At 43.3% G+C, this 13,898-nt stretch overlaps 1 protein-coding gene across 1 annotated transcript in view; it reads left to right on the forward strand.

Moving 5' to 3' along the window:
• Positions 1–3,503: 3,503 nt before the first annotated feature.
• Positions 3,504–13,898, forward strand: part of tmtc2b (transmembrane O-mannosyltransferase targeting cadherins 2b) — an 85,159-nt gene continuing 74,764 nt past the window's right edge. The window contains exon 1 of the mRNA XM_031870077.1: positions 3,504–3,983. Within this exon, the coding sequence (XP_031725937.1) occupies positions 3,901–3,983 (83 nt within the window). The 5' untranslated portion in view covers positions 3,504–3,900. The remainder of the gene's footprint in view (positions 3,984–13,898) is intronic.

The raw sequence follows: 13,898 nt of genomic DNA on the forward strand, positions 1-13,898 counted from the left end.
GTGAAGCTGTGAACTTATCTCCATAAAGTACAGTCACCGGGATTCCTGCACACAGAAGCTCCAGTGTAAATACTTTTTACAATACTTTAATCTAAAGGATATATATTTAACACAGTTAACACAAGGATCCAGTTGAAAGTAGCGTAAAAAGTATTCAGATTGTTTATCTAAGTAAAAGCAGCAATCGCACAATGTAAATACGATATATATTACAGCTTATGAATATCCTATTGTAAGTAAAAGTATTATTGTGCAGCAGAAAGGGTGTTATTATAATATTATATTTTTGCAAATGCATCAACATGTAGGCAGCATTTTAATGTAGTAGTTGGTTAAGGTGGACCTAATATTAAAAAATAAGTACTTTACTTCATACATGATTATTGCCACATTGACTCCCACAGTTCAGACATATTCCACTACATTTATTTGACAGCTGTTGTTACTTTTTAGATTACGATTTTACAAAACAAATGATGAGCTTGTTAAGTATGATGATCATATGATATTTATGAAGGATTAGCTGATTAATCAGTTTGTTAAAAGACAGTAAAACACATCAGCTATCATAGCTGGATGAGTTTGATTTATTTTTCATTCAACATTTCATGGCTCCAGCCTCTCAAATGTCAGGATGTGCTGCTGACTGGAATGAATCTGACTTCTGTTTGGACAACAGCAGTGCAAATGCATCAGTAAGAATAATCTGATGAGATCATATTTAATAATATAACAGTGACAAAATCCATGTTCGCCTCCAGTACTTTCTACGCTTCAAGTACATTGTTCTAACATGACGTACTTTTACTTGAGTACAATTTTCAATGCATGTGGTATTTTTAACTTAAGTAAATCTGAATACTTCCTCCACGACTGATATGTTTTAAGCTCTCGACATGTTTTTAATGTGACGTGTAAAGTATAGGGCTGCAACAGACACTTATTTTCATTATTGATTATGTTCATTTTCGATCAAATAAAAAAAAAATGATTTATTGCTCAATGTTTGTTGTATGAAATGTACAAGAAAAACCACAACAAACGGCCTGACATATATATTTCACCATCACACATGACAAAGATAAGCACATTCTTACAAATGATTGTATGGAACCATCGAATATTTTGCTTGGAAAATGACTTAAATGTAGAATTGATTATCAGAAGAGTCGCCATTTTCTGTCAGTCAACTATAACTGAATGAATGCGGTGGAATAAAAAGTACAATATTTCCCTCAGAAATGGATTGGAGTAGAAATAAAGATACTCAAGCAAAGTACACATCCCTCTAAATGTTACTTTGGTGCAGTACTGGATTAAATGTACTAACTTGCCACCTCTGCCAGTGGTAGATAATAAAGTTTTGCAGCGTAAAAACAGCGAGACAGTGTAGCACATGTGCACATGCTTTGAACCTGCAGGGTGGGGTCATTCATGTTTGGATATCTAATCAGTCCTCAGTGAGTTGTGGACCAGAAACAAAAACCTTGTGCCAGTCGCTCTGATCAGTCTAATTAATTCCTGAAATGTGTTACAGCGTAGTGTCCTGCTGCTGTCCCGTGAAAGGCTGCATTGAGGTCTGCTCCGACAGATGGGCTCGGTCTATTGAAACAACTCTGAATCAATATGCAGTGGGCCAGGCTACATGCGTTCGTCTGTGGAGCACTTTTACAAAGATTCTTTTTCTTTTTCTCCTTTCTTTGCTGCTGTTCTCTTACCTCTTTGTATGCAATATGGAAGCGAGTCAAAGAACATTTCAACAGTCGTGAAGAGTGGAACACTTTGATTTTAATATGCGGTATATTGCTTTTGGAAATCCAAACTTTCCAAAGGCTGTTCCTGCTGAAATTCACGAAACAAGACCCAATCTACAAAAGTATCGCAGGCCGACTAACCAGACAGCGAAGCTACACATAATGTAAATTAACACTCACTTTTGTTATTTTACTCCATCAGTGTTTTAAATGGGTCATGTTGGAACAATGAGAAAATCATTGTTTTGTTTTTTATTGAAGGACAATGCATGTAGTTTTACAACAGAGACTGCAGTATTAAGCATTTGAGTTGTACTGTCTCCCCACAGACATCATGCACTGTGAGCCCTCTACTGGTCACACATCTCCTCATTGTGAGCCTGCTCACACCTAAAGCAATAAAAAGCAATTACTGGAATGACATTGACAAGACGTTTAGTAGCCAGCGTGATAAACATGTCACATATTCTTCACATCAACTAAAGGCAAAGTCCCCCCCCTTCATTATGATTTAATCAGACAACCAGTCTTTTTGATCAAGTGGTCTCTATACTCAGACAGAATCTAGTCGGTGGACTGATAGAAGTCCAACGACAAAACTGATGATGATTTGATTGATTTTTAAAAACTTAAAACAGACTATTAAGTAGCTTTAGATAAACAATTGAGAATCTTCCACCTTTTTACAGATATGCCAAATCACATACAATGTTCTTTTCATATTTATTTTCTGCAGCTGTGATCATGTAGTTTATTGAAGCAAGATCAGTATAAAAGTTGTTGCATTTACTAAAATAATTTTACAACACACTGATTTTTTTGAGCAATGCTTTTGTATTTTACATAACCTCAGCACTTTTCCAATTCATATAATTCAATAAAGATCATTTCGATAATTACCTTAATTAGGGAGTAGGAGTGTACATACTAAACTATATCTTAATTCACTCATAAGACAGTGTTTGGTAAATGAGAAGAGGGACACCTCTGATGGAGATAATATTCCATTCATTAAGGTGGTAACACTTAGGGAATAAAATGATAGTCAAATGAAATGAAATATTCATGATTATACTCTGAGAATTCATGGTACCCACCTGCAATAACTCCTAGATGTCCCAGAACGTCACTCTGAGGACCACCTCCCTATTATTGACTACTGTTAGTGGTAGGAAATGACCCTTACCAAAGGGTCTCGGCATCATGTAGTGTGATTTATTCCCGTCTCCGGAGCAGGGGCAGTGCGCATGCGCTCAAGATCTCCCAACAACATGCGTTTGAATAACGCCTGCATCAATTTACCAGAGACACGAGGAGAAGGAGCGGAAGTGATGCAGATGTGTCTCAGTATTAAAGCATGAGATCGATTATGGAATGAGAGACCACTACTAGCAAAACAAATATATGTAGAAGCTATAATATGAATAACTTATATAAATAATCTTTTTGGCCAATTGCTGTTTTAGGTGAGAATAAAACAACATGGCACACATCAACGACCAGATAATGCCGAAATGGATGATTTTTTGTCTCCAAAAAAAAAAGGCTCCATATTATTTGTGTTAAAGCCTACAGTTAGCAGAACACTTCCTCGTGTATCATTTCTGATATGCACTTATATACGGTCTATTATTGCTCGTGAACGATAACGCCTAGTCAGCGAGCTTTATTTTGTAAAGCCTAACCGGAAGTCGTAGGTGAGGTTGCGGCTGACTTGAGAGCGGTCCGTCCAGCATCGGCCGCTGAGCATCAGAGCGCTGATCCTCTCCTCTGTGTCGGGGAGGCGTGCAGCAGACGCTGTCAGGAGATCCACTGAACGCGCTGCTCGTGTTTTATTTTCTACCCAACTCTCAGCCAGAGATATATAAAGCGCTCCAGCTCGGACCCAACATGGGTTAGAGAGGAAGCGACCTATGGATTAGCCACTTTGTGCACTTCGCCGAGGATGATGGGGGGGGGGAAAGAGACTTGTTTTCGCTGAGACATCCTGACAAAGACGGGGACTGAGAGGGAACAGAGATCGGGATTTCGCTGCTCTTTCGCTTTGCATCGTTGTCTTCTTTTTGATTTTCCTGTTTTTGCATTTTTTTTAAATTTTATTTTATACATTTATTTTTTTTTTCCCGCGTGTGTGCGAGGCAGAGAAATGTTTGCAGAATTGCTGTGCGGCGCCGTGGCTCTGGTCCTGTATGTCAACACTCTGGACGCCGATTTCTGCTACGATGACAGGTACTTGGGTGAATGAATGAATGAATGAATGAATGACGTGCGCTAACGTCCCTTGTCTCCTGCTGCTGTCCTCACCTGTAACCGTTATCGATTCTGGATATGAATAAAGGGGCTTCATTCATCATGTTTGCAATAACTCCGAATGAGCAGTTGGCTATTTCACTGCAGCTGCAGCAGCAACACTGGCAGCTGACCCGTGTGAAGCTTTTTCATTAACACGAGCAGTCTGCCCTCAGGACAGTATCGACTCATCAATAGACCAGGGTGCTTTGACTGCCCTGCTGGTCATCCTTACCCAAAGCTACAGTGTGTAAGAAACTTTTGAATCACTGTAGCATTCCTACAGACACGTGTGTGTGTGTGTGTGTGTGTGTGTGTGTGTGTTTTATCATGATCATACAGTATTTTCACACCCCCTGTCATATTCCTGCTATCTTTCCAGGACCACTATCTAGGATGAACATGGTGACACCAGGACTAAACAGGCAGTGTGCTCGGATGCCTCAGTGCAAAGTGTTGCAGCCTCCAGAGTTTTGGACTTGCTCTCAAGTCTTGAGTTGTGCTGAGGAAATAATTGATCTCTGGAGGACAAATGTGTCTCCCCACAGCCCGACAGTAGAAGTCCCCTTTTTCCCCTGAAAAACAGATCCGACTTTGCAGCCTTACTGGAACTTTCAGCAAAGTATTTCTTTATTTGTATTTAGGAAATAGGGAGTAAGTCGTCACCCTGCACTTGGGAACCATCAGTTTGAGGAGGCGAGGGCGGTGCTCGGTTCAGCCCGCTGCTCTAACGCGGAGTAATGCATCACTCATAGCTGGCCATTTGGTATTTGATGGCTGAATGGTTGTCGGTGCCTCAGGCTCATTTATGCAGCATCCACGCTCTCATGTAGGTCAGAGGCACCGTCGTAGTCCTGCCGCCCCCCCATGTTGCGTCTTGCTGTCGTTGTACATGTACACATTGTACACGGTTTGTGTGTGTGTATAACAGGTGCAGCCTTTCAAAGCACAGCCAGAGGATACATCTTAGTGAGCTAACACTACATTAACACCCTCCACATCAACCGGTGGTGTATTTCCTTTACAGCTTAGCTCTGTACATGGAACACTTCCTGCTCAACACGTCCCCAAAGGCCTTTTTAAAAAAAAAAAAAAAAAAAAAAAGATTTTGCTGAAAGTCTTGATACGTTTCTTGTGTTAAAGTCGCTTGTGTCTTTGCACTTTGTGTTATGGTCAGGTGGTTCAGGGAGAGAGATGGTGTTCCGTGTCCATAAAGCTGTCAGGGAGTGGCCGTGCTGTGCAGAGGTGAGAGGCTATACCTACCGCTGCTGCTGATGTCAGCCGCTGTGTGGGTGCTGGAGAGCCTCGAGCCTCCGAGCTTTAATGCAAGACAGAAAGCCAAATTGTTCTGTGAAGAGATGTTAAAACATAGTGTTATTTATTACCATTTGAGTTTTTTGGCCCAAGTTACTGCAGGCTTCCTATGAAACAGATGAGTCCTCCAGTCCAGGCTCTCTGACATGCTTTTTTTTTTATTGCGGCCTATATATCTCATCCGGTGCTATCTGTTTTTAACACCATGTGTTAGGTTCGGGCTTGCAATTAGCAGCCGTCTCCTGTCCCCCTTGGGCTCCACTGAGGGAGGGAGGGTTGCGAGAGCGATAATATTGCGAGGGGGGGAAAAGCAACCCTGGACACACAGACTGATCTAACTCTAATGCTGCATTCTCGTGGAGGAAATACTGAACGTGTGAGAGACGATAAATCAAACTGCACGCTTGCCATCACCCCCAACACCCTGCAGCTCGTATCGGCAGGATTTATTTTAACTGCGAGTCTGACGGTAATTTATGTTTTTCAAAGGACATCAGTATTACAGAATGTAAAGGCCTCTAGCTCCAAAAATAACAACCGATAGGTGGATGTTTTCTTCGTTTTGCATTTAAAAGTGAAAGTAAACTCTTCTTCTGAGTGTTCACGATGAATAGCTGCAGAGGTCTTAAATATGGGTATTTTGTCACAGTGCAACATTGATTCCTGTCCGTGAGAAGACGGATTGTGCTACTTTTTTTGTTGTTGCTCCTGGCTGTGAAACCGATGCATTGACTTAACTCGGCGAGTGATTAAAAGTTAGGATCCGAAAGTGTGGCGTGTGTGTGTTTGTTTTGGGTGCGTGTAAAAGGACTCAGAGCTACAGAGCCTCAGAAGAGACATCTGGGGATTTTGCAATCGATTGGCTGGTATAGTCTCGTACGGCGGCGGAATACGTAATGTCGCTTTCTCTTTGTGTATTCTTCTCGTGGTGAAAGGAGTGTTTGAGAAACATGAAACTGTTAATGGCTTCTTATCACTAACTCGGCTGGTCACACATTCATTTGAGCAAACTGTGTAGGCCATGAGGAGGTCACAGTTAAAGGGGAAACAAGTTTACGCGTGTTACAAGAAATACCCTCCAAGATGTAAAAAAAATGACAGCACGACAGTTTCTTGACTCTGCAGCCAGTCACAATCCCTCCCTGGATAAAAAAAAATACAGCCTGAAAGAGTAACCAATCTCCCAGGGAGCTTTTCCTCCAGGACACACTCATCATTAACACATACACAGCTTTGACACCTGTGCCTGGAAAATGGGAATCGTACGTCATGCAGTTCATATCTCTGCTGCTATATAATCCACAGCTAGGGCCGAGTGAAGGAACGGATAAATGTCAGAGGAGAAATACTGCCGCAATAGTGTGTAAGACTGGCCGTGAGCCTGCACACCTGCGGCACAACAGCGAAAACCCGGTGAAGGCATCGGGGCGTTATTAGCTTGATTGCAGGTGGCGGAATTTATGTCACAGCCCCTTTTTAAAAGTTTCTCAATGATGAAGCTTCCTGTGCCTCAGGTTAACCGAGGGGAGCGCACGAGTAGTGAAGTTAAAAACAAAGAAAAGAAAAGGCCACTTTCTCCATTGAACAGCAGAAAACATTGAGCTGTTTTCAAGGTATATTTCAGCCTGCCCACACACACACACCCACACACACACACACACTGGCTCTATGGATTATCGTTCCCTGTCAGGAGCTTTGACAGATGTGGTGAACTGCGCCCAGCCCCGGCATGATGTCTTACGGTTTCGACTGTGTGAGGATGTGTGAAGGTTGCATCCTCCCTGGCCATGGCCGATGATTTATAACGCTCAGACAGTCGGTGAGAAGGCGAGCTGGCGCTTTCTGCTCCGTGGCCCCGAGAGCTTTATTTAGAGAAGTCGGGATCGGGGGCACAACCGAACGCTTCACGCTGATGCGGTTTGATGTGAGCTTCGAGTCGATGGCGGCAAAGAAGCCACACAGCGCTCTGGGAAGTGACTCATGTTGCTTTAATGATCTACCAACCGGGTTACGGAGAAAACAACAACAGTAGGGGATCTTTATTAATGTATTTTGGTACTTTTTTTTCCCATTTTCGCTTATTTTATTCCACTTTCTATCATAGCGGTTTCCTCAAAGATGCGCACACAAACAAAAGTAGGCCGGATACTTTGACTTATTGTCTAATGACAAGAAGGTCTTTGCAGAATCTTCATACAGGGCTCTGTGTGGTCCTGCCGGCCTGTCGACCTACCTGGCCTGACGTGGGCTCGGGCGCCGTCTGTGCCGCCTCCTCCTCCTCCTTGGCACTGTGTGTCAGTGCGCTGATCTGGAACCCTTCTCTCATGGCCTATACTGTAGGATGGGCTGTCTGCGGTCATGTTGAGGGCCCAAGGGCGGCAACCCAGCAGTTTGAGTATCTCCGCTTTTTTTTCCCTCCCAGTCAGGCTCTCTCTGTCTGCTCCCTGTAATTACCGTCCTGCCTGCAGAGAGGGACTTACGACATGGTTTGGTAGACGTTCTCTCTCTCTCTCTCCCTCCCAAAACCCTTTAGTCCTCCAGCTCCCATCACCCAACAACTGCCTCCAGATGGTCCCGTTTGGTAAGCAGTTTAGGGTTTTTCTCCCTTCTGCAGTTTGAAGGGGAAGGTTTTGAAATGGATTCAAATGGAGGATGTCGTGTTTGCTTGTCGTTGCCAGGGTGGACACATCAAAGTGCCCAATGACACAGACGGTGCGTTACGGAGCCAGTGAAGAGGGCTTCATGGCAAAAGCACATGCAGCCATATTGTCATATGTCAAATTGTCAAATGGCAGTGAGTAATATGAAAGGGCTCACTCATAGTAGACAAAGAAGAAGCTACGGAGAATTAGCTTTATATCATCTTTCACCTAATTGGTTTTAAGACCAGCATGGTTCACTCTCACCTCTCTCATAGCGTTTTTAGGCCACAACAAGTAGCTGTTTTCAGTGAAAAAGCTCCAAGTACCCACTCGACACTACCTTCCCTGCACCAAACGCCTACTACTCCAAAGGAACGCTAATGTCGCTCTGTATCTGCTGGATGTGTTTCAACTGTTTGCTAACAAGTTAGCCTTAGCAACTAATAAGGTGATACTGTAGCTAGTGTTTGATAGCTTGTTTCTGCACGCAAGTGGCTAATTGAATCAGGGTCTGCAGGTTAATTTAATATCAATTATCAAATACAAATACCAACAAATTATGAAAATGATTGATGATGGTGTTTGTGGCTATTTTCAAAGTGCAACGGATTTGTTGTCTTGAGGAGGAAGCTTTGGTGTTCCTGCATTTCCTTCCCTTAAATCACCCGGGAGTACGATCTGTTGGCAGGAGAGGAAGGAGGTGTGTGGGAGGCACCCTGCCCACCCTTGTTGGCGCACACACTTTCTCAGATAGAGTCTCTCAGATGTGGGGGAAGACGGTGTTTGTGATTTCTGACCAAAGTTTACAGATTAAACCCAAATTCCATGCGCCAACTTGAGACTGTTCGCATACCATGCACATTAGCTGTTGACACGTGTCAACACACTTGTAGAGGTAAAAAGTTATTTTCATCCCAGTTCCCACTTTTTAATGTTTCTCTCAAGATGATTAAACGTCACAGAAACAATAACTGATCTCCTGCCATCGAGTCATTCACAGAAATGGATTCATCTCTTTTAATGTGCCGCCACTGGGGCCATCTTTAGTTGAGCTCCAGCAGCCCGGAAAGATCAGCTCAGTGTCTAACCACAGACAGATCGGATCTTCTTTTTTTCCTAAGCGCTCATCCTCCGACAGTTAGCCGATGAGGGTAGAAATAGTAATTTTCACCCTTGCCACCAATGCAAGATAAGCTGTCCTGGCAGAATTCCATTTGTTTCTTAAAATACCATTAATGAGGGGTTATGATATGTTTGTGTCGCTTCCCTTACCCCCAAAACCCTCCAGAATTACTTAAGCATCTGAGTCTTGGGTAGAGCGAGTTCATATTTAGGTCAATTGGAAACAGCTGACTAGATATGATGCTCCTTTTTCTCCCTCACTGTCATCAGACCCAGAATAGGGCTTCAATAGACTATATCTTGGTTGTTGAATTGTACCTCCCAAAGTTCATAAGACATTTTTGTACTGCGTTCCCTGTGATGAGGGCAGAACACTGAAATCCTGTTCCCTGACTGTGGACTTCCTTTTCCCTACTTTTACCTTTCCATTCTGGGTCACCACAGGTTTCTCAGTGACTGTCAAAACAGTGAAATTAGCTCCTCAGACTCCTGTGTGGCCCAGAGTGGGGCCGCAGCCTCCACCGTGTGAGCTGAGTATTGGCTGGTGTGACTTTCTCCTACCAGCGCCTCTCGCTATGTCAAGGCTTGAGCATTATTATTTTTTTACACAAGAAACTGAGAAAATATGTTATATATCTTGGCAATTATATAACTGCTGTACAGAAATGCTTCAGATATGTTTAAATAAACAATTAAAAAGACGAGGGAGGGATCTTATAGTAATGGGACACAAAGGAGGTGCTCCTAATGCGGAGGCATAATACTGTATAGATAGAGACACCAAAGAGCACTGAAGCTACACCGAAGTACAGCAATTATAGTCTTTATTATCACGGTTACATGATGCAACAAGGCCAATGCATAATCATCCAAACAGCGACACTTTTACACTAACAAGGTTATTAGCCTCGCTAGCAGCATGGCTCTACGGCAGTCTCAGTAGGTCACTTCAGCACATAAGTCCAGACTGAAATACCTCACCAACTGATGGATTTCCATTAAGCTTTGTACAGACATTCATGGTCCCCATAGGATGAATACTACTTACTTTGACTTTTCCTCTAATGCCCTCATCAGGTAAAAATGTAACTTTTGCCAAGTTTGGTTTATGGCCCAATACCTGCAGAAATAATGATATTACCAACACCTGAAAACTGTAAAGTGCCACCTTTTGGTCACGATTTTAAAGATACATAAATAAATGTTTGTTTATGTTATGCATTTAAGTAAAATCTCCTGGGACCCGCCAGTGGGTCCTGACCCAGTCTTTGGGAATGACTGATATGGTTTATATACACTATGCTGCAACTGAAAGACATGTTTTAAACAACTGCATTCAAATCTGATTAGCATGTGAACAGAAGCAGGTTGAACAAAGTAGCACCACTAAGCCGCAGTTCAAGTTTTTCACCTCGTCACAGTAATCCTGAACGAGACTTGACAAAGGTAAACACACTACCGGACACCCGTAATCTCCAGGTCCAGAGGATTTCTAGACTCTGGTTTTGATTACCGGATAAAACTGCGATCGGCATTTGATGAAACTGAATATGTGCTGAATCACTCCGGTGATTGCCCGCTTCGGCTGATTGTCATTTGTGATACTCTACTGCTATTATAGGTCACTTTTCTCACTGTGGGATTGAGAGCTGCTCACCATGACCATGGTTTTATGAAAGCCCTCGCTGTGCTCCAGCCTGGCCAAGGCAAGCTGCTTCAAAGCTGCATTAATCAGGCTCTAATGCTTTATAATCACCCGACTGGTATGCGGTGGGATGAGAAGCCATATGTAGATGTCTGGTTGGCTGACTGGTGGTGGATTGGAGCATTAGAGATAGTCTTCGCTGCCCTGCGCAAGACGTTGACCTTAGTCCTATTTGGTATTCTCAGTGCTGCTTGCCTGGCCATTTAATTAAAGGCCAGCGGATTATCTCTTCTAATACATCATGCGGTTATAGCAGCACACACACATACAGTATATTGCACACAGACAGACAGACAGACAATAATCGCCTTAAAATGGGAATGATGTTTAATACCGGACTGAATCATCCAATAAGAAAATCACTCACATGGTCAGTATTGCGTCGCAGATGTTCAACACAGCTACTCAATAATGTGAGAACGGCGTTAAAGCTGCCAAGGAACGCACCAAGTCAAAATGATGGATCAAATGTGCCGTTGGACCAACCGAATGAGATTAGTGGGATTTATAATCGAATAACATGATGCATCTGGTGTGTTGAAAACAATGTTTTGATCGTGTGCGGTGATGGGTAAATGCTGGCTGTAGGTTATGCTCCCATCATTAGACGTGGGTCTCAAATGATTTGACTCTGCCAGGCTAAATTCTTAATGGGTCTAGACAACGGTTTGGATTTCGAGAGCTAATGCTGGCTGATGGCTCTTAAGCCGTGGCCACTCTCAGGCTCTTGGCCCTCTTCATATTAATGGGATTAACAGGACTGTGGATGAGAGGGGGCACGACGTGTAAGCAGAGAACCCCAAGCCATTAGAAACAAAAACTCCCCTGTCCCCCATATCCAACTGGGATGCTATAGTTCCCCCTTTTCAGTAAAGAAGACTACCCCTCTTCCCCGGGCCTCTCCATCTCGGTGGCCTTATTCTCTGACAAGGAGCACTGGCTCGTTTCGATAGGGTTATGACACAAGTTGGCCAGTTCGGGGGCAATGCTTTTGTCCATTGTGAGAAGAAGGGGGGCTGTGTGGTCCCTCTGTTCTCCCTGGACCCAATGAAGGAGGCCATTTGTCCCTAAATAGAGGGGAATTAAGCCCTGGTTGTGTTGCTCTGTTGTTTATGAAGGACAAAGAAGCAAGACCTCAGTGTTCCCTGTTTGGACAGAGCCGAAAACTGCTTGCGAACCAAACCTGTCAGAACCAATCGGGTGAACTCATTACGGTCGTACGCGCTCTGGTTGGGGTTTTCAAGTGGCGAGACAGAGGACGGAGGGCAAAGGACTCCCAGTTGGTGAGCTAACAGAGGCTTATTTGTGTTATGAATATGCCATCTCAACTTGTTAGCTTTGGGTGGCATGGATGGAAAGATGATGCGCCGGTCAATGCACTCGGAGAAATGCGGCCCGACAAGTTTTTGGAGCTGCCAAGTTTTTGGTTGCCAATGCTGCCAGAATGGTTGCCATATTCAATTTAGGATTGGAGTAATTAAATTGCTTTTTAATTAAAAGCCATATTTTATTCATGAAAAAAGTGAAATCAAGAATGCTTCAACCTATTTTACATAACCCAAAACCACTTGTTGGTGCTCTCACTGTGAAGGGTTTTGGTGTTTTTGAAAACGGATTTAACGGTTGTGAAGCTTTTGTGAAAAACTTGACTTGCCGCATTTATATTCATATGCGCGGTCGTGCACTGCTGCCTCTCAGTATTTGAGGTTGTTTCTCTTTCATTTAGCTGTTGACAGTACTGGCTTAAGGGTTAAATCAGTGCAACAGCAGCACTCACTCGCCTCTTTGGAAAAGTCCCCACCGAGGGCTTTTGAGACTGTCCTCCCAAGAAGAACAACAGAAAAAGTTGTTTCAGCAAGTTCCCCCTTAACCATAACCATATCTTTAGTATTGTAACATGACAACGAAGCTCTCCTAACTGTAGTTTTTGTGCCACATCCTTCAAGCATATTGTTGTCACATCATAATTTATTGATTCTTTTTTATGCTGTCCTGCTGATATTGGGCATCACATCAGAAAACGACACAACTATGCGTCTTACTAAAGGGCAGTCGCACACAACATATTTTGTCGCTTCATTTGAAGGACTTATTTGGACTTTATTTACCAAAGTAGCAGTGGCACCCAAACCAAATGGCTAACCGTGAACTTAATTATCGGGGCTACTGGTGCGGCGTAGCAATTTCTGTAGTTGAACCCAGTGGAAGAAACTTATAACTCAGACTTGTAGCGCTGTATAGCGGGCCAGGCCATCACTGAATATACAGAATGTTGTGCTACATCTTCTATTCATTTGACAATATCATCCGTTAAGACTGCTTCCCCTTTCTTCTGAGGTTCAGGTTCAGTCCTTAAAGGACACAAGTGTTGGAATGCCTCTGACTTGTGTTATTATTGTGGTTAAAGCGGTTTTCAAGTATGATTACAGTATCTGGTGTTTCCTAAGTGTGGTAAGTGAGTCAAATGCAGCACAGAAGGGCCTGTGGTCTGCACAGTTTAGCCACTGTGGCTAACCTGTTGCTCCCCTCAGGCTTGTAACACTGGGAACACAAGAAGACTTTATTCTGATGCCGTGTGCTCTCTCAAGTCACCGAGTTGATGTATCTATAGATAGGGAACAATATTATACACTTCAGATGAGAGAAACAGGTGTGTTGTAGTACAGTTGTCTTTATTTGTGGACTTGTGAACAGGCTGACGGAGCAAACTGGAAGACTGAAATCTTGATAGGACCCACCTCCTCCCTCTCTCTCCCCCTCGCTTCCTACCTCTGACCAGACCACAGCCACGGAGGAAGCACATCTTTTTCACAAGCTGCCTCTAATTGATACTGTCGAGCCCTGGGAACCCAGTGTGTGGTTTTAATACACTGCAAAATGCGTGCAAAGCACAACAGCCTGCAGTGTGCCACCCTCTGGGACACCACAGGTTATTTACAACCAGACGACCAGTCTGGCCCAGGTCTTCGCATAGTTTCATTTAAGTAAGTTTAAAAAAATAAAAATACCCACCACACTTGGATGTGACCCTTGCCAAGCCTTTCATCAAATAGCTACACTGAGAGAGGGTAA

Source organism: Anarrhichthys ocellatus, unplaced genomic scaffold (genome assembly GCF_004355925.1).
Source record: "Anarrhichthys ocellatus isolate YVR2014 unplaced genomic scaffold, GSC_Weel_1.0 scaffold2, whole genome shotgun sequence".
Lineage (NCBI taxonomy): Eukaryota > Metazoa > Chordata > Actinopteri > Perciformes > Anarhichadidae > Anarrhichthys > Anarrhichthys ocellatus.